Genomic DNA, 21,603 nt, shown 5'->3' with positions numbered 1-21,603 from the left:
CAGTACAGCCAAGGAAGGAGGAGCTCAGCTGTGTTGTGAGGAGTTTGCAGGGAAATGAAACTAAACAACCCAACACATTGCATTATTTCCAGAACTATCTCAAAGCTGCCACCTTATCAGTATGAATTTCACATTTGCCTGATAAAGCCCCTCCAAGGACTTTTGTGGAGACAGTTTGGTCAAGTCAAAAATTGTGTTTTGAGGTGAGCACTGTAACAGATTCAGAATTGCCTTTGATAAATGTGTTTGCTGTATTAGTGTCAAGCATCCTGTGGCTACACAGTGATTTATTCATAATTCACAAATCACTAAAAGTCCAGCAGTAATTAAGCTTAGCTTCACCTGGGTGTCATCTGCTGAATAGCAGTACAGAGGTGTGGCTGCTCTTCTGAGAGGCTTTGGTGAGAAGAAGACTAAAAGACTTTTACAAGGGCAGGTAGTAATAGGACAAGGAGGGGATGGCTTTTAATTGAAATAAAATTGCTTCAGATTGGATATTAGGAAGAAATTCTTCCCTGTGAGGGTGGTGAGGCCCTGGCACAGGGTGTCCAAAGAAACTGTGGCTGCCCTGGATCCCTGGCAGTGTCCAAGCCAGGTTGGATGGGGCTTGGAGCAGCCTGGGGTAGTGGAAGTTGTCCCTGCCCATGGCAGGAGGGTGAAACAAGATCATCTTTATGTGCTTCCAACCCAAAACATTCCAGGATTCTCTGGCTCTCTGAACTCTGAAGTCTCTCCTTCAGTGTGGATTTGCAAGGTAAGCAGGCGGTGCCCACTCGTGGTCGCTCTGTCTTTTGAAACAGCCTGGTAATTTCCACAGAGGCCAAATATTTCTCCTGTGAGAGTTAGTTTCATTTCTGCTGTTTCTTGTCACAATGGGAAGGTGGAGCCTGTACATGAAAAAAGCATCTGAAGAAGTTTCAGAAAGTCACTGCTTCTCCTTCCTGCAGGACACTTACAAGGGTAAGTTTCTCCTTTCCTTCTTCTAAAAAGAGTAATGCAATTTTTTACTGTTCTCTTCATTCCTTATAATGTGAAAGGATTAGATAGAGTGTCTAAAGTAAGTGTGATTAAACAGGGTTGCCGGAAGCAGAATTTTTTTGCTTAATGGGTGGGAAAAAAAAAAAAGAAAATATGCTAGTATTATTTCCCCTTTAAAAGGAAACAACTGATAGTTGGCATTTAACTTTTATTTTTTAAAGCCATTATTCAGCAAGATGATCTAGCCAGGACTATTTATGAGTAGAATCATAAGCTTTGCATTGCTTCATTTTCTTTATGAGAAGACAGCTAGAGTTGATAAACATACAACATGAAAATTGTGAGGTTTACCCAAATACCCTGAAATCACAGGATGTGTCAACCAGTAGCCCATGTGCTCCTGTGGCTGGACAGAGAGTGAATAAATCTGAGAGCTGTGTGGGTTCAGCACTGCACCTTGGGTTTGAGAGGGGATTTTCATCTTCTACAGATGCAAAGCCAAAGGGAAGTTACAGAAAAACAAAGCGAATGTGTGTGCAAACCTGGGTGTGCAGCAGAGCACTTCGTGTCGTGCTGAGAGAGGTTTCCCACACACAGGCAGGCAAAGTCTAAGGTAAAGCTGTAGGAAATCAGCATTGTCCCAATATCCGAGGCAGGGGCAGCTCTGGTGAGGGGAAATTGTTGGCACTTTCAGTATCATCACGTCATCCAGGTGTCAAGTTTCACCTGTGGATTCCGCTCCATTGTAGAAGGGCTCTTTACAATTGCAGATTTTTTTGTTTTCCTCTCCTCCTTTCCTCCACCCGATGTTGTCACGGCTCAGTACACAAAGAAATCACTATGTGTGGCACAGGGAAGGATTCAGGGGAGAAGAGCCTCAGAAATGCACATGATTGTTTATCCTGGTGCTGACTGCTGTGTCTCTGTGCAGGGGTGCCCGGTGTGTGCACCCCATCTCCACGTTTGGAAAGGGTGACTAAAGATAGTCGGGTCTCCTCATGCATCCTCAGCCCTCCCCACATCCCTTCCACCTCTGTGATGACCGTGGGGTTTGTCCTAAATAAACACACCAGGTGGGTATTGCAGGATGTCTGGACCTTTCCATGATTATTCATTCTAGAGATTGGGAACTGAGATGTTTGTGATTGACATTGGCCACAAAAAGGATTTAAAATGCTGCTGGAGACTGGGCCAACAGGGCAAACTGGTGTCACAAAGGAAGTTTCTGGGTTGATTTTCCCCCTCCCCATCCCCTTCTCTCCCCACCCCTACCAAGGATGCCCACGAGGTGCCTTCAGCTCCAGCGCTTTTGGACAGGTGTTAAAATACCCAAGGTCTACCCAAATATAGACATAAAATCCTGAAGTAGCTCCACATGTGCTTTGCTGCTTTGCAGTGGTGAATTCTGCAAGTCCAAAGACTGTAAATTTGCACATTTCCACCTGAACCTGCTCACAGTGTAACCCTTCAAACATGGACTGTGTAAGAGTCGGTCTGAAGTTTCTCTGATCTGCCTCACGACCATTGTCAGAGTCAGACCTGGGACTGCACCACTCACCTGAGTTCTGGCCTGCCCAGGTGGGTGCTTGCCCAGGACTGTTTGTGGGTGTGCCTGGTGCTGCCAGGGTACACTGCTCCCAAGCAGGGCACTGGTTATAGAGCCCTGCTCCACCTGTTTGGATCATTGTTGGAGCAATGATCTCCACACACAACAGTCCATAAATCTCCCCACCTTTTGGCCAGAGGCCACTTGCTTTGGAAAAGAACTATAAAAAGTGAGTTTCCCAAAGAGACTTTGAGATCTCTTTCCCCCCCAAGGGATTGAAGATGTGTCTATCATCAGATGACCATGAGGATGTGTCCCTTCTGTTGGTAGCTATGTCCCATCCTTTCTCTCCCTCTCTCTCTCTTTCTCTCCTTTTACTTCCTTTCCTTGACTCCTCTCTCTCTCTCTCTCTCTCTCACTCTCTATCACAAAACTGAATTGTTGGCACTCAATAAGCTGCATCACTGCATCACTGCTAAACAAACCTGAGTCTCTTGCTTTTGTCTTTTGCACCCTGGGGTCGAATGAGCCATCATGACCCCACTGGGGTTGAGCAGACTGTGACAGACTTCTCCCAAATCTGGGACTGAGGGGAGCAGGTTGCACCTAGACTGCTGTGAGAAGTTTTGGAAGCAAGGGGGTCTCACTTGTGACTCAGCAGAAGGACCATGACCTGATTATAATCCATTCTAATACATTATAAAGTTGTTATTTTGATACTGCACTGGCAATATTTACATACTGTATTAGCAATAAATCTAATTATAAATTCCCACACAGTCACTATGTCCTGCTTCTCGTGTCCACAACCTTCTTTCAACTGCTCTGCTACAGTGTGTGATGTTTTTCCTAAACTTGTTTTACAAATTCCAAGTATAATCTACATTGTGTCTGATCATCCTATTTTGGCATCTGTTTAAATTAGAAAACCTGTAAACTTAATTCAACAACAACAAAAAAATTAACAGAACAGGAAGTTATTTCAAGCAAAGATGTGATTCTCCAAACTTTTTTTCTGAAGTGTTTGAGTTAAACAGATCTTGGTTTTAGCAGAGTTAGGCTAAAAAATCTAGCTTTGAAAAAGGACTCTTGGCTTTTTGGTTTTTTTTAAATCACTCTCTCTGAAAATCACCTCCTCTGGATAATGTCACGCCAAAAGCCACTAAGTTCCTCAGTAACTCATTGAAAAGAAAACTTCTCCACAAGGAAATGCTGAACAACTAAATAAAAAGTCTCATGTCCTCCCTTCTCTAACATCATGTGAAGCAAAGTCTGCTTTTGGCAGAGGGTTTTAAGCTGTAGGGGAGGGGATCAAGATGCAGAGCTTCTAAAACAGGTGTCAGACTTGCCTCTGATAACTATTTCTTCCACAAAAGAGGTGAGATGGCCACTTAGCAGACCATGGTTTGGAGCCACCCCACAGCCCAGCCCTTCTGACCCCAGGAAGTCAGGGATTCACACTCCAATCCTGCCCTGCTACTGACTGAGCTTCTCCAAACACCTTGCAGCAAAATATTTCATCGAGGAGAATCAGCTTTTTGCAAAAACTGGTGTAATTTTTTTTTTTCCCCCAAAAAACAAATATTGTTTTTTTCCCATGGGATTTTTTTTTTTTTTAATATTAAAAAAAGAGCTTAAGAGAGGTAGGGAGAATTGTTTCAGCTCTATCCTCTGGAGACCCATTTTAGTGATTTGAGAATAGCTGTGGCACTTGGTACCTACCAAGGTACCTACCAAGGGTTTGGATCAAGAAATAAAAGTGGTGTTTGATTTTCTCTGCTCTGATCATCGTTGCAAGGTGGAGTCACTCACTGTCCCACGTTTGATTTCAGAGACTGCACCTCACAGTGCTTGGACCAGGCAGTGACCAGTCTTTAGTGAAGCACTATGGACAACCTCAACCTACGTGGAAGCCCAGTGGCTCAACAGTCCATGGACAAAAAGAAAGCAGCATTCAAACAACCTTTTGAAAACAACAAAAATCTCCCAAAGAAAGAGGGGTTTGTATTTTCTTTTGTAAAACCATTTCCAGAAGCTGCTAAAGTGCCTCTCCCACCAGAGCCAGAAGATGTTCCTGTGATGTCAGAGAACATGTTTGAGAAAAGGCCTAACTGTGAACAGAAGGACTTAGAGAAAGAGTTTTTCAGAGAAGAGGACAAGGTAAGAAAAGGAGAAGGCACAGATCCTCCCCACCCTTATTCTGTTGTTTCACTCTGTGCCCCAAAATTAATTCCTTTGTCTCTTAGGGCAATCTGCACTTGTTAGGTCCAAGGAGAACTTTTGGGATGAGGCTTAGCAATTATTTAAGTAGGAGGAGAGATACCTGCAATTAATCTGCAGACATTAATAATGCAGGTCTAAAAAAAAAAAAGAGATGGCTGCAGCCTAGAAGCCAATTTAATGTGTGACATATCTGTTTCAATCCTAGATACAAATTTTGAACAGAAATCATAAAAGCTGAGGTTTCTTTTTTTCTTGAGGGTCTTCAACAGAAATGCACAGAAAGGTTAATAATAACCTGCTTGGGCATTTTAACTGAACACAGATTGGTTTTAAGTCTGTGACAGTTTTTGAAGTTTTTTGAGGATTTGCTAGCTATTAAACATTATAGTGAAGAGAGAGGGCAGTGGTTACAAAAAAGGGTTTAAAATGCCTGCCTCCAGTAATGTGTGCTGCCTTCCTCATTTTGAACCAAAAAAATCTGCTTTGTTTGAGTGTATCTGATCCATAGAGATACTTTTTGGAGGTATTTTTTGTGGATAAAAGTGATGGAGAAAAACTTTGAATTTTCTTTTTAAAAAATCAGGTTTGAATGTGCCTGGTCCAATATGTCTGAAACATATTGGTGTTCCCAAAATTGCATGTCTAAATGCAGCAGTCAGACTGGAACATGGAGAGAGAAACAGGGAGAAGAGACCAGGCTGATCTTTATATACTTTAGCTGAGCATATTTAACAGCAGATGGGCCAGTTTTGCCAAAGACTGAAAATTGTTTGTTTTGTTTTCATGTAAATTAAGAGTCTGTGTTTATATCTGGACCTGTATCAAACCCAGAAAATTACAATAATCAGTTATTTAAAACAACTCGTGCCTCATGTCAGCCTAAAATGAGGCAAAGAAAGAAGAGCCATGATGATCTAAAATATTTCAGCCACCTGTTAAGAACATTACAGCAGAACTCTTTTGGTGTCTGCACAAACTAAATCTTCAAACTCCAAAAGGAAGATCTAATAAGCTATATTTTTACCAAATTCAGTGGTTTCTGGGATCAGTCTTCATTTGCATACACATGCTTCAGTACATCTGTGGATGAGTGGAAGAAAATGGCAGTTATTAAAAAAACTGTTACCAAAAAAAATTAACAAAGCACACTTAGTAATGCGTTCTTGACCTTCTCAGGATGGCTTCCAAAATTTTCTATTTTTACAATGGATGATCTGTGAGCCAACCTCAACTGTTTCTTTCATATTTACAGACACCTGTTTATTACATGGAGATGCAAGGATGCACAGTGATATGAAGTAGAGATTGATGCCAGTAAATAACTTTTACTAAAGAATGATGAATAGAAAATGTATCTTTTTTTTTAAATTATGGAAAATTGATTGTAAGTTTAACTCTATCAGGATGCAGAACACACCTTGTACAACCAATATGAGGAAAAGATCCGACCCTGCATTGATCTTGTTGACAGCCTGAGAGCTCTTGGGATAGAAAAGGACCTGTCCTTGCCTGCAATTGCAGTGATTGGAGACCAGAGCTCTGGGAAAAGCTCTGTGCTTGAAGCCCTGTCTGGTGTTGCTCTCCCCAGGGGAAATGGTAAGAATTTGCTTTCTCACATTTTCACTTTGATCACTTTGATGAGGTGGAAGAGATTTTTTTTTTGTTTGTTTGTTTTTGGTTTTTTTTGTTTAGATTTAGTCAACTCCATGACTGAGGGATGGAGGTGCAAGTGAGGCACCACATGGTAAATCCAAGGCACATTTCCAGGTTGGCAAGAGACCAGAAGTAAGAAGTGTAGTGTAGTGTAATTGCTCCAGTTGACTCTGTGCATTTCTCAGAAAACAGCAGTGCAGCAATGTATTAATTTCACATGGAAAACCAATTTTTACTTTTTTTTTTGTGGTTGTTTTGGGTTTTGTAAACCCGTTTTCTTACAGATACCCATTATTATTATTATTATTATTATTATTATTATTATTATTATTATTATTATTACTACTACATGCAAAAAGTGTACAAAGATCTTTACTTAAAGCATTATTTAAGTAAGAGATGATTGTTGAAAGACTTTACAGCTCAAGAAGATACACTTTTCAGCTCTGTGTGTGTTTTTTTTGCACACATAAATTCTGCAAGTTCCATGTGAGTTTACGATATAATCTAGTCTTTCAGGCTGCAGTTGTAGAAAGTTTTTTCATAGGATTTAGTTGCAGTACTGAAACAGATCATCCAGAGAGGATCAAAACTCGATGTGGGGAGTTGTTCTAGGTTACAATGTAAAGATGTGCCTAAAAGTCTGTATTCTATCACCATCTGCTGAAATCAGGTGGGGCAGTGATCCTTATCTCTGTGGGAGATATCCTCTGCTAATGGGCCAGCTGTTAAAACCAGATGGGGCAATGTTCTTTATCTTTCCCACCTTCCCTCCAGGAGATATCTCCTGTTAATGGCCATTGAGTCCCAGTGCATGACTGATAAAATTCCATCATCCCACTGGGAGATGCTCCAGCCAGGGGAGGAGACAAATATTTCCTACCTAGATAAAAACTGTGATTTGGAACACCAAGGCAGCCCTTACCCAGTGGTTTCTAGAAGACAAGAGCTACCAGGTCTTTCTACAGGATCACTGCTTCAACAAGACCAATTCATCTGGGCTGCTGCCACCACCCTAACTAGCAGGTGTCAGGTTGTATTCTGACTGTCAGTAGTTTTTCTTTTGTACTATTGCATGTGTTGTTTTTTTTTTTTTACCCATTAAATTGTATTTCTGACTTGGAGTCTCTCACTGGTTTTGCTTTCAAAACCATTACAGGAGGTTTGCAGGGCCAGACATGTCTGGGAAGAGCCATGCTTGATCTCATCTAGCACTGGTGACAATCCTGCTCTGAGCAGGAAGGTAGACAAGTCCACTCTGGAAGTGTCTCTTGGAACATTTGCACATTTTTGTGTGAAACATTAGGCAATCCTGTGTACAGCGCACACTTTAAATGTGTTTCATGCCCAACCTCTGGCTTTGGAACTGCTGCAGGTATTGTCACTCGGTGTCCCTTGGAGCTTAAACTCAAGAGGTTGCCTGAAGGCCAGGCATGGCAGGGGAAGATCTCCTACCGAAACATAATCCAGGATCTCCAGGACCCTTCTGAGGTGGACAGAGCAATAAGGCATGGTGAGTGGATTTGGCTGGCTCCTTCTCTGAATCCTCCTCTTAGACTGAGCAGCATCCACAGTGATTGTGGAGTAACACCAGCAGAAGCTGAATCAGGAAAACTCAGCTCTCTGAAGGGAGTGATACCAGTGTTTCAGTAGTGAACATGGTCTGTGATGATGGTCCCAAATTGGCGTGGATTGGAAGGGACCTTAAAGGTCTTCTAGTTCCAACACCTTGAGCAAGGATGCCACCCACTAGATCCATGATCCTTTCATCCTGATCCATGATAAAGGCTCAGGCTGTGTCCTTAGCTGAGTGATGTCTTCCTGGTTTGGGGAGGTTGTCTGTCAAATTGTAAACATGGAACCTAAATGGTTCCTGTCATCAGTTCAAAAGTCCAGAGAGTGCTTGATGTTTCTGTGGCTGGAAATATTATTATTTTTGGAAGAAATTGCAAGAAGGCAGAGGTGAGGACAGAGAGCTTCTGCCAGGTACTGTGACCACAGGCTCAGTCAGTGCCCTTCAAATGTCTCAGGTTTACCTTTACAGCATTTCATGCTGGGTGAGAAATCAGTGTTCTTACCCAAAGGACAGTAAGCACTTGCCCTAAGTGTGGAAGTTGGATTGTCCTTACTTCGTCTAGCACAGCTCTGCACATTGTTATCCTTTCTATTTTTTAAATTAGCTTTTCAATACATTATTTGGATATTCTCAAAACTGGCCGGGCAATTGGTATGAATTAAGGTAATTAAAGAGTTGAAAATCTCTCTTGAGAATGACTGTGGGGTTTCCTTGCTTCTCTATGTTCACAGTTCAAGCATTATTGTCTTGTAGTATCTGGGACAGATTACTCTCAATCTCTCTATCAAAATGTGAAGAACATAGAACAACGCCTATTTTTCTTTCACAGCATCCAAGGATTAATTCATGCTTACAAAGTCTCTTGCTGTTGAGGAAGCATTTCTGCAACTGATCGGTATTTTACCTGATCCCTTTCACTGTGGTTTATTTACATGTATTTTATCTGCATACACCAGAGTCCATAAATATATGCTCTGTAAAATATTACAGCTCACATTCCAACAGCACTTCACATCAACTTGTTCTGCATTATAATTTCCTTAGATTTTTGCACAAATGTGTGTGACTGGATCTGAAACAAAAAGACAAGCCTTAGGTGGTAGCTGGTTCTTTTCCAAGTCATTGTGTTCAGCTTTGTTTTGATGCATCATTTGAAGCTTGCATTCATTGCCTTGCTCTTTTCACAGCCCAGGATGTCGTGGCCGGTCCCGGAGGTGCCATTAGCGGGCAGTTAATTTCCCTGGAAGTTCGGTCCCCTGATGTCCCAGATCTGACACTAATTGATCTTCCTGGAATTGCCAGGGTGGCCGTGGGGGACCAGCCAAAAGACATCGGGGACCAGGTAAAATTCAGCCTCGTGTGCCAATCTGTGCCTTGGGGAGTCCCAGAAGACTTTTTGTGAAGTAAACAGAATAAGTGGAGGGGATCTCTGCTTTTCCTCTGGCTGCTTTAGAAGACATGCAAATAAAATGCAAATAAAAGCCACCCCTCTGTGAGGGTGATGTGTTGTGGTGGGTGTGTTGTTTCTCCTAAAATACCTTGAAATGGGAACTTGGAATAAGAGGAGCCCAAACTCAATTAGATATACCAAATGGAAATGAGACAAGATTGGATTGTCTGGGCTTTACTTTCTGGGAGGAGCATAATTAAATTTCACAGTTAGATAGCAATCTTTCTATTGTATTGAGAAGAAAGCAGCAGATGTGATAAAACCCAGACATTTCCATTGTCCCCAGCTGGCTGCATGCTCCAGAGATGGAGTTTGTAGCATTGCAGCTACAGGGATGGGTGGGAAGTGGAAAAGAGAGGCATCTTCACCAAAATTCAGGGGGAAAAATGAATTGATTTACTGTGGAACAAGTGCAATAGTACTCTGTGGAGCTTCTACAAAACAACACAGATTAGGAGGAACTCGTTCAGTTTGGTATTGAAACACAGAAAAACGCCAACCAGATGTCATGTGCAGCTTCAGTTTTAGCACTTTTAAAAATTTTCCTACAAATATTCCACTGAAAAATAAACCAAAGACATTTGTGCTCTTTTCAGAGATGTAAATTTGAGATTTATCAGCATAATCGAGCTTGCTTTCTTTCCATAAGTGTGTAGCTACCCATCAGAACCTGATTTTTTTTATATGCGATTTGATATCAAATATCTTTAATATTTCCATAATGAAAGGTTATATATGCACAAGAGATTAAACTCCTCGTAGCTGTCAAGACAGGATGAACAATATTAGTCTGGTCTCATTCATACCAGATGTTTGTATTAATCCTGACTTAAGAAAAGAAGCTGCTGACCCCTTTCCATGCCATCCTCTAGCATGTAACACCACCCTCAGCATATGTGGCATTTAATGTCATCAGGCAGTGGCTCCTATTGCTAGAAATTGTCACATCCTTCAAGCAAGTGTCTGGTTTCACTGAACCTCCTCACTGCTGTATTGAATTGCAGATCAAAAGGCTGCTTAGAAAGATGATTGGCTGCAAAGAGACAGTGAATTTGGTCGTGGTGCCATGTAATGTGGATATTGCAACAACAGAAGCACTGAAAATGGCTCAGGAAGTGGATCCCACCGGAGAAAGGACAATAGGTGAGAGATAATTTTTGAGCTATGAGCTGAAAAGAAGGCCAAATCTTTTTTTTTTTTTTTTTTCTTCACCCCCATGAAGTCTGATGTTCCTGTGTTCTGCAGCAGATCTGTGAAATTAGCTACTAGAAGAAGAGGGGGAAAGAAAACAGCCTAAAGAAAATAGTTGCAAGTATTTCAAGTCACAATTCTTGAGTAGCTCCAAGGATCTCTTAGTTTGGTGTATTGCTGGCACTCCTGCTATGAATAACTGGAAGCTGAAAATCTCATTTAATGGTAGTTGGTCTGAAGATAATGGTGAAAACACTTTGGTTTTTGCCTGTCAAAAAAAATTTGCAAAGCAAAATTCATGGTGGGAGGCCAAGTGTAGAGTGAGTTTTACAGTCCAGGAGCTGAGAGGGAATAAAAAAAAATTGCTTTATAAAACATGGTACAGAACATTCCTGCTTGGTGGTTAACTTTGTTTTAATTTCACAGGAATCCTCACAAAACCTGACCTTGTGGACAGAGGGACTGAAGAGGCTATAGTTAAAATACTGCAAAACAGGGTAATCCCCCTCAAAAAAGGCTACATGATTGTCAAGTGCCGTGGGCAGCAGGACATCCACAACAAAGTGACCTTGGCTGCTGCCATCCAACAGGAGAGAGCCTTCTTTGAGAACCACAAACAATTCAGGTACTCCTCACAGAAAAGTTCTCACCAAAAACCTGTTCAAGTCACCTCAAACATTCTGTTGATTTGAGATTTAACTCAGGGGTTACAAACAGGTATTAGTTATACTCAGTATTTATCATTGCCCATGTAGGGTTGTGTTTCAGTGACCCAGAATATTTTTACACACTGGCTAAACTCTTTAAAATGTTTTTTGTTGTTTTGTTTTGTTTTTTTAAATGCAAAATACATGGAGGAAGTGCTACGAACTTCAGAAGTTCTGAATAGTCCCAAAGAATTTGAGTTCAAGCATCTGAGCACTTCAAGTCAGGCACTGAAGTATTTCTGTTCACTGGGAAACATGAGGGAGCAGCATGAGAAAAGAAAGGCTGTGCTGAGGGTACAGGCTGCCCAAGTGACTCAGCAGCAAATCAATCAAAATCCAGAGAGTGGCAGCTGGCAAGGGTTTTGAATCATTGAACTTCACACATGAAGAAATAATAGAACAGCAGAATTCATCTGCTGTCAGAATTTGCTTTTTTCCAGATTTTTCTCTGTTTCCCTTTGCTCACTCAGTAGCTGTCAAACAACTCTTGAATAAACATGCCCAGAGTGTCCTGGGCTGTTACCACATCTGCACCAGCATGGCCCAGAGCCCCCTTCTTTACTCAAATTGTGTAATACAATAATGAAAACAGAGCAGAGCATCACTGCTGCCTCCTGCACAGCTTGGCTATCCAAACCCACCTTTTCCTTTTTTTTTTACAGGGCTATTATGAAAGAAGGAAAGGCTACTGTCCCCCATCTGGCAAAGAAGCTCACAAATGAACTTGTGAAACACATTATTGTAAGTATCAGAGGTGCCATGCTGAGCTTCTGGTATCAGTTACTACCTAAAAACAAATTCAACCCTTCAGCCCTGGACTGCAGTTGGATTTCATCTTTATATGCTTAATGATCCTTCAACTCAGTGATGTGAGAACAAACTGAACTGAGAGGCAGAGGTAAAAACCCCCATGCTCTGTCAGATTTGCCTTTTAACTGCAGATCAACAATAAGCAAATTATTTAATCTATTTTTGACTCATAATTCCTGCCTTTTCAATGGCAGCCATGATATTTCTTTTTGGTTATGAGTGTTGATTGCCTGGGTGACAAGTTACTGATGTCAGCTTAGAAACAGTGATTTTTATTCAATTGGAAATGTCTTCAAAACATCAAGATCTTCTATTATATTAATATACTAATGTAAGGATATTGGGCTTTTTTTTTTTTTTTTTTTTTTTGGTATAAATGTATCTGCACATAATATATCTTATTCCATTAAGAGAAAATGCTAAAATATTGGGAACATCTAAACTCAGTCTCAAAGGAAAAACAAAATATTTATGTAAACTTAAAAAAAAAGCAACTAAACAGCCACATTCCATCAGGTATTTATCAGGAATTGAGCAGTCACCACTTTCCTGGCACTGTCAGGACATGTTTTTTTGCTCACTGTGAGGAAAGTCTTGCCCTAGACTGCAGCTATTCTGCCCAGCTCCCAGTAAGGTCCAGCCTGATCCCTCAGGGAGATCCTGGATCCTGCATTTCCACAATAAAGACAATATTTGCCCTTCCATGTTATCCCACTATCCATAAGTGACACTGACAGCAAGCTCTTGGATTTGTAAAAACAGCAAAAATCCTGTGCAGGTGTAGGTCACTCTTAGAGGGGTTTTTTCCTTCCAAAACCAGACAGGTTCAATCATCTCAATGTCCTTCTTCACTGTCTCCTCCCCAGAAAACTCTGCCTGCCCTGGAGAGCCAAATTCGTGGCACCCTCCATGAAACATTACAGGATCTGCAAAGGTACAACAGAGGCACACCCCAAACAGAGGATGAGAAGCTGTTTTTCCTCACAGATGTAAGTATCACTATTGGTCACAGAGCAGAGCAATGAGGTAACTGTGGGAGAACAAGAAATTATCAAAACATCAGCATGGACCCCTGGGAAGTTTGTGGTATCCCTCATTTCAGTGAGGGTAACATAGACAAACCACCTCTGCAAAAATAATGGACCACAGGAGCTCAACGCCCCTTCTAGCAATTTTTTTTTTTTTTTTTGCTGTGATTATGGGACAAGAAAACCAAACATGGTTGATTGGCTCAAAATCAAGCATCTCAGCAAGTGAAAACTTAAATTCCTGCCCACTCAACACTTTGAAGGGTTATCATTGCTTACAACACTCATAAGATCAAATGTATTCCTGATATCAAAGTCCTGATACCAAAATCTGATATTAATTCCTCATATCAAAATCAAAATGTGTTTTGCAAGTCCATATGAGTGCCTCATCTCAGGGAGTTACTCCCTGAGTAAGCCTTCAGTAGGCATTAGAGGTGTTTATGGAAGCTCAGCAGACTTCATACAAGTCTGGCCTATTAGAATTTATTAAATGGTTCTAAAAGTCTACAGGGGGAAAAAACAAAAGAGTATCAAATTTGTTCTCCTCTATCTGTGGCAAAAAAAAAATCATAAAACCAAACAAACCAGGAGCTAAGAGCATAAGAGATGTAAGAAAGGGATGTTCCTTATGTCCCTGCTTTAATATCAGATTTCCTAAACATCCACAAGTTAGTGTGAAGAAATGAGTCTTCACTGAACTGCCTGCCTGTTGTTTGATTCACTGCAGTTGATCAAAATCTTCAACCAAGACATCTCTCAGAGCACACGGGGCGAGGAGCAGCTGCTGGGAGATGAGGTCAGGCTCTTCACCAAGATCCGCAAGGAATTCTGCACGTGGGGCGTGATCCTGCTGGAGTGTGCTGCCAGGGGTAAGCACACAGCACATCCCCTGCCTTTTACCCCTGCACACAGCACCTTCTGTCAATAATCTTCCAGAAAATCAAGAGCAAGAAGGCAGGAGCATCCATCTGTTGTGGTGTCTTGGGGACAGAGTTTATGTTAAATGCTGTCATTACAGACAGCTCAGTGCTTGTCCCTCTTCTGCCAGCACAGCAATGAAATCAAGACACTGGAAACAGAATTTGTTGGTGATTTTCTGAACCACTCTTCTAAATAACAGTGAATAATAATAAATAATAACAATCGATATAATAATTTTTATTATTGCTCTTAACTTTTTTATTTTATTATTGCTATGAATATTTTAGAATCTGGGTGGGGTTTGTTCCACTTTAGCTCTGGGGTAAGGTGATACCTCATACAAAAAAAAATAGCAAATTTGTATAATATCAACAAAGAAATAGTAACTGTGATATCTTAAAACAATAACTAGTCAAGAGTAGATTCCGTGGAAAAAGTGTTTAGTGAGCTTGGGGGTTTGTTTTGTTCAGGGTGGTTTTTTTTTAAACTTGGCAGTGACTGGTAATGGCCAGGTACTTCTGTGAGGGTAAAAATACCAGGAAGAACCAGAATTTTTGTGGCTCATCCCAATTTCTGTTAGTCAGATTCTTGATGAAATGAGAGAGCAACAGCATGTTAGCTCTGTTTTGTGGTAACAAAAAAATCATCTCAGTAGTTTTTCCTCTCAAGAACAACTCAAAGATGAGAAATAGACTTCCTTCTTAAACCTGAAATGTATACATTGAGTGATTTAGTAATAAAGTACTTTATTTCACCACTCCAGCTAAAAAAAGTGTTCCCAGTAGAGTGTGGAAATACGAAGACCAATTCCGTGGGAGGGAGTTCCCAGGCTTCAGCAACTACAGGACTTTTGAGGACATCATAAAGGAGCAGATCAGAGAACTGGAGGAGCCAGCAATTCAGATCCTGAACAGAGTGATAGGTATGGCCAGGCCAGGGGAGGCTCTTGTGTGGGGGACACTGCTGGGCCTGACAAGGTTATTTTCCAGGAGAAGCTGATGCTGCCACTGATGCTCTCAGGATCCTTCAGAGTGTGGCAGTAAATCTGATTCAGTTTGGGCATTGCTCCTTCTCCAGAGCCTTCAATCTCTACACATGGTCTCCAGCATTTGTTAATATTTTTCCCAGTGGCTCTTGGAAGGGAGTTAGAGAATAAGTATAGAACAAATCACACAGCAAGGAAACAGTGCAGTAGAAGTACCTGGTGTTAAGTGGTCACACTCTTGGACCTGGAAATGTAAATTTCTGCTTGTTTGTATGCATCATAAAGGCAGAGTGCACCAGTACAGCAGCTCAGCTACTTCTGGATGAATACAGAAAATGAGTAGTCTCCCAAGTCTCATATTTACAATAGCTAAAAACCCTCATTAACTTACCTGACTTTGTTTTGTCTCTCTGTTCTTCCCTTAGAACTGGTTGAAGAGACATTTATGGGACTTGCTAAAAGGAATTTTGCTAATTTTCACAATCTAAATAGAGTTGCCAAGGTGAGGAACTACCTATAACCTGAGATTCTGAAAAGACAGAATGACATTTGTAAATCCATCCATGCTTATGGTACCTGTCTCTCTCACTGCATTACCCTTGTGCAAGTGTGGAGTTTCTTGCAGGAAAATAAGAAAGAGCCTGAAAATGATGGCATGATTATAATGGCATTAATGAAAGTGCATTTTGTACAACTTTGACAAGATCTACTAGATACATTCTTTATTCATTCTGCTCACATTCTTGTCATTTGTAACACAATGAAAAGAAAACCTGGTGTGGCTACCTTGAAGAGTTTATCATTAATTTCAGATTTGTCTGAGTGCTGAACTGTTTCTTCCTCTCTGAAAGCAAGCCAGGGTTTTAGCCAGTGCAGGAATCTCATATTTGATGAAAGGGAACAGACAAACCAAAAATCATCCAGCCATGAAAAAACAGAAGATGGCTGTTCACAGTTTGGGTATTAGCATGTTTTGGGGTGGAGTTCAGTGATATGAATGTCCTTGAAGACCTTTTCTCAGAAAGAGCTTTGAGGAAAAGAGAAGAAGCAACTGGCAGCCAGGAAACAGGATACTGCTGAAAAAGGAAACTCAGAGGCAAATGTGAATGAAATAAGTGGCTTGCTATTTCACTTGCATGGTCAAACCCAGAGTTCGAGTAAAATAAATAAAGGATCATGTTACAATTCAAAATTTCATACAAGGTATAAAACCTTTGAAATTTTAATTGTTTCAAAACACTACTGGGCTCCCAGGACAACCAGACAGTGGACAAATAAATTATTTAATCAAAACAAAGAGGTATTCATGAAGGGTCTTTAGGTGAAAAGGGGAGAAGTTCTGGCAAATTGGGCATGAGAAAAGAGACAGGGTGTTTTCTTAGGGATGCTGGGAAAGCATTTTAAGGGAATTTGAGCATGACTGAGGAAATTTTGCCACCCCCACAGACTTTTAGGTGGAAGTATCAAAAAGGGCAGAAAGCAACAGATGGCTGCAATGAAAGCACCAGACAGAAAGGAGTTAGACAGGGTTGGTTTGCAGACAACAGATATTTTCCTTTGGGTTTCAAGCACCAGGTTTGGACTGATCCCACTCATGTGGAAGGAGGGGACAAAGCTGCTCCATATTCCTGCTCTTTCACAACAGAGGGACCACAATCCAAAGCATTACTCTGTGTTCCCATGTTCTGGGATTAGACAGTGCTGCACACAGGCAGTTGAACACTGTGCCCACCTCACCATTCCCTGGGGACACTGCTGAGCACTGGCACCTTCCCAAAGGAAGCAAATGTCTCAGAACTTGTTGTTCCTTTCTTTTCTAGGTGAAAATTGAAGACATTAGAGAGAAACAAGCAGCAGAGGCTCAAAGACATATCCGGGCACAGTTTAAAATGGAGAGAATTGTGTACTGCCAGGATAACCTTTACCTTGAGGATTTAACTACTTTTAAGGCAGAAAACACTGCCAAGAAAGATCTGCAGTTGCCTGTGGTCGCCGAGATGGTTTCTCACACCAGTGCTTATTTGTCTGTGAGTTCAGCAGATTTGCTGCCCCTTGAATGCTGCAGATACCCCTCAGCCAGATCTGAACAGTCAGTGCAGCCTTGTGTGCCACACCAGCACTGTGCAGGGAGTGGCAGGGGGTAGATAAGTGCTCATGCTCAGCTTCTGTACAAACTATTTGGAGCTTTGACCAGTGATGAGAGTGTCAGGGCAAAGCTGGGCTATATCAGCAGGTTGCAGGATGCAGGATATGGTGATTAGAAAAGCCTGAAGGTGCCAAAGTGACAGCTGGCTCCTAAAGCACTTGTTAGCTACCTCCCAGCCTGGCTCAGGGCAGCCTCAAGCCACGCTGCACATTCCTGCAGCCAACAAAGTGAACAAAGTGGTGTCAGTGGCTTGCAGTCAGATCCTAAACTACTACAGCAGGAGGAGCAATAATAAAACATTACATTAAAATATATCAGCTGTCTGTAGAGATCAAAGTGCATCTGCTGTATTGCAGATAGCACCCTGTAAGTGAAGTCTCTGAACAAAGGATCATGTTAAAGAAAGACAAAAACACTCAGTATCAAGATTTGCTTTGTTGTAAAACTCCCTCAGAAAGCAACAAGTTCAATATTAATAATTCAGGGAGGTAGGTAGCAGCTCACTCTGAATTCCAAGAGCAGGTTTTGTGACAAATTCCTGCTATTAAATGGTCAGGCTGCTCAGGCTGATGAAGAGAAAACCACTGGCTTTCACAGAACAAGGAACAAAGCCAGAAGTGCATAAGCACTTCTATCCTACCTTGCTAACACTCTGCTATATGTCTTATCTGCAGTTAAATATTTTTGTAAATGCCCTGAGAGCCATTTTCAACAAACCCCAGTTCCAGGGCACCATGGGACTGACTTGTAGAAGGCCAAATACAGTTTGAATGAGATGGAAGCTCCTCAGTGTCCATGGCTGCCTACACCCTACAGGACCTAGGAATGCCATTTTTAGGTTGTACCACAAAAAGACAGAACCCCTCAATTGCAGCCAGGCACTTGGGTCTAAGTGCTCACCCAGCAGCAGAAGGGCTGGAGGCAGCCAATTCCCAGAGCTGGGAGAGGTTTGGAACCTCATGTTGCCCAAAAGCACAAGGTGGACCCCAAAACCCTGTGGATGTCCATGGGGAAAGGGCCCCACAAGCTCTTCTGGGTCAGTGTTTCAGTTTGCATCCATAAATCAGCCAGGCAGTTGGTCAGATCAGACAGGAGATTATCTCATGGGGATATCAATAGATGTGATGTGGGCACAGCCTAGTCTAACTTCTGCTGAAGACATTTCCCCTTAAGGCTAAAGCTTCCTCCAAAGCTTCTTAAACTGAAAAGGACAACCACATCAGAAACACAAATACCACCCCCTGATAGAGGAATTTACCAGCTTTAGGAAAAATCACTCTGATTTCCTGCATCAAAACATATTGTTAGCATTCAGTGAAGTTTGTCAAACTTCAAGACAAGTTCTGTTTGTCAGGAATGTCCTCCTGTAACTTGTCCCAGCTGGCAGACCTGAGCAGAGAATAGCCTGCCTTGGCTCTAGTTTGCTGAGGGAAGAAAAGCAACAGCTGACATCCCCATGACTCTTAATTTTTAGATTTTTAGGCAAAAAGACATTGGTTGCAAACATTTTTGAGTTCATAGCAGTGCTCCCTTCTTGAACAGTAACTCAGTCCAACAATTTTAAAACTTTTTTAACCAGATTACCTAGAGACCCTTCATTTTTCAGTTCTTTTTACCAATTTAGTATTTTGCCTTTTTTTTTTTTTTCCCCCCCCTCTTGCAGGGAGCAAGTAAACGCCTCTCCAATCAGATACCTCTGATCATCCTGTCTTGTGTCCTTCATGACTTTGGAGAAAACGTGCAGACCTCGATGCTGCAACTTTTGCAAGATAAAGAGAAGCTAAACTTTCTCCTTGAGGAGGACACTGAAGCTGCTAAAACCAGGCATTACCTCAGCCAAAGAGTCGATCGTCTCAACAAAGCCTGCCAGTACCTGAGAGACTTCAGCTTGTTGTAATTTCATTGTTATTCATAAGTTTTTTTTCTCCTCATCTTCTAGCATTACTGAAGAATTTTGTATAACCCCATAGAAATGTAATGTCGGCCCAGATCTTTAATACTAATTTCTAGTGTTCAGTTTTTCTTTATTTTCCTTAATTAGTTATATGCTAACAGACTTTGCATAAAGAGCTCCACTGGGGGCGTTGTGATTAAATAAACATTATCTCATTTTTATACCTTTTCTTTATTAATTCTGTGCAACCACTAGAATAAACATTAAAAAGCTAACACTCTGAGGATTATATGTTTTGTTGTTTTGGGTTTTTTTCTTTTTAATGATGGAAGCTGTATAATTCACAAACTATAGAAATCGAATTATCTAACTTTCCTCAATGAAGCTTAGTGCATGACACTCATGATCTCCCACTTCCCTTTGTGATTTTGGCTTACTGTCACCTAAAAGACACCTCTGCAAAGTGTCACCACTAAGTCTCAACGCAGAAGGAGAAAGGGAGCACACAGCAGGCATGAAACCATTCTACTCTAGAAGGAAAAGAAAGTTTATTTCTTTTATGTGACTGGTGCATCCAGAGGATGCCACTGGCTCTGTTCAGTGTCCTTTCCCAGCTGTCTGATTTGCAGAAGACCAAGAGGCTCTTCCTCTCAGATGTCTGCAGCATCACCTGAAATTTTGGGACTGATGGGCAACTCACTAGAGGGCAGGATTTGGATGTCCAAAAGGAAAGAAACCTCCCAGGATATTCAACATTACAAGGATGTCTCAGCATGAGTTTTGCTGCCTTTTTCCCTTCCCTCCCCAGGACACAGGGAATTTTTCCAAAAGCTCTTTCATTTTGTGGAAGCCAATGTAAAATATATCACACACTGTGTCCATGGCATCTTTCACACGGAAAATTTGGTTTAATGACCAAAAGCACCAAAACTAATGTCTGCATCCAACTAGAAAAAAATGTGCTTATACCAGTGATGTAGTAATTTCCAAATTTCTTACAAGAGAAGCCTTCTCAGGCTGGATATGACAAAGTGTTTGTCCCTGTGGCATGGAAGTGCAGCTGGTGCCTTAACCTTGAACTCTGCAGCCACTTTCCCCTTTCTTCCAGTACATTATTTTGCTATTATTGACTTGCAGTGCTGCAGATCAGAAGCCACAGAAAAAGTGCCTTGTACCTGTAACAACCTATTTTTTCTTTTACTTTCTGTTTTGAAAGTACTTTAAACTCCTTGGGCATTCCCCCATCCCCCAAGGTGCTCTTAATGCACAAGTGCTATTGGAAACACCCATGTCACACCTAGAGAGGAGAGGCAAGGACACATTGCTCCAGGCAGCAGGAGAGGGAATGACAAAATAGGGTGTGACTCCCTCAAGCCACTGCCTGCAGGCTAAACGTCCTTATTTAATTTGATTAAGTCACAGTGGTTTCATGAGACCCAGCCACCAAAGACACTCAGCATTCCTGGACATCCTGCTCTCATTCCCTGCGTTTGTTCAAGGACCTGAAATATTGGAATTAAAATAATCTCTTGGCTCACCGTCTAGAATTGTCCTTTTTTTTGTTTTTTTGTTTTTTTGTTTTTTTTTTTTTAATCAGCCTTTCAAAGCACTTCATACTCTGAATCCAGCAATTGCTTTAAAAAAACAAAAAGTGCCAAGTAAAGAGATATAAAGCACAACTAGGGAAAATTATTTGTAAAAAAAAAAAACAAACCACGAACAAAAAACCAATTTATTTGGTGCAGTGTTTACATGTCAGATAATTGCATTTCAGTACCAAAAGAGAAAACAAGACTAGTGGAGTAATTTCATTCAATAAAGATTTATCCTTCTTAACAAAGTGATTTGATATGGCTTTTTGATCCTCTACCACGATTATAAATTATTTTCAAAATCCTCATTCAGGTGGCACTCAGATATGAATTACATTTTGCTAAAAACATACAGGCAGATACATAAAAGAGAGCTCTAAGGAATCAGAAGCCAAATTTAACAAATGAGGTAGTTCATCAGCTTTGAGTTTCCTTGTACAAAACATCCAGTCTCTGTGTGAGGGTGTGTGTCTACAGCCTGCCTGGAAACCTTTGCCCTTTGCCTTTCACAGCAGGGAGAGGCCAAGAGTCACCCTCAGTGTGCTCAGCCAGGGAGCTCAGCCCTGGGACTCTTCTGCTGCAGCTCTGGGGCATCCCTGTCCAGGGAATCCCTGTCCAGGGCATCCCTGTCCAAACCCCACATTGACAAAGTGCCCATTTTGGGTTCAGAGCAGCTTAAGGCAGAACAGAACTTTTTGTAAGGTCTGAGGCAGCCAGACTGCAACAATCTGACTTTGATTGAGGTCCTGAGGATTTTTAACTACCTGAATAGACAGTATGATATTTTATTTTTTTTTGCCTGTACTGTAGTGCATGAAAAATTCCCTTCATATACATCCCTCACTCTCTACTCTCCCGAGACCCCAGCTGGAATGCTGCACCCAGCTCTGGCATCTCCAC

General features: G+C 41.4%; 1 protein-coding gene across 1 annotated transcript; it reads left to right on the top strand.

Moving 5' to 3' along the window:
* Positions 1-866: 866 nt before the first annotated feature.
* MX1 (MX dynamin like GTPase 1) lies at positions 867-19,402 on the top strand. The gene is made up of 14 exons (XM_079302773.1): positions 867-960; positions 4,357-4,684; positions 6,151-6,343; positions 7,776-7,913; positions 9,164-9,318; positions 10,431-10,569; positions 11,044-11,242; positions 11,987-12,065; positions 13,001-13,123; positions 13,893-14,034; positions 14,850-15,008; positions 15,497-15,573; positions 16,892-17,098; positions 18,881-19,402. The coding sequence occupies exons 2-14, from the start codon at positions 4,412-4,414 to the stop codon at positions 19,112-19,114; spliced, it is 2,118 nt and encodes a 705-aa protein (XP_079158899.1). The 5' UTR covers positions 867-960; positions 4,357-4,411; the 3' UTR covers positions 19,115-19,402.
* Positions 19,403-21,603: the final 2,201 nt, after the last annotated feature.

Source organism: Erithacus rubecula (genome assembly GCF_903797595.1).
Source record: "Erithacus rubecula genome assembly, chromosome: 1".
NCBI classification, from domain to species: Eukaryota; Metazoa; Chordata; class Aves; order Passeriformes; family Muscicapidae; genus Erithacus; species Erithacus rubecula.
This window is presented reverse-complemented; position numbering and strand designations above follow the sequence as displayed.

Excerpts from the sequence above, each read along its gene's own strand:
- MX1 (XM_079302773.1), top strand. The coding sequence starts at position 4,412 with ATGGACAACCTCAACCTACGTGGAAGCCCAGTGGCTCAACAGTCCATG. Across the intron at positions 4,685-6,150 it reads TTTTCAGAGAAGAGGACAAG|GATGCAGAACACACCTTGTA; the intron begins GTAAGAAAAGGA and ends TAACTCTATCAG. Across the intron at positions 15,574-16,891 it reads ATCTAAATAGAGTTGCCAAG|GTGAAAATTGAAGACATTAG; the intron begins GTGAGGAACTAC and ends TTTCTTTTCTAG.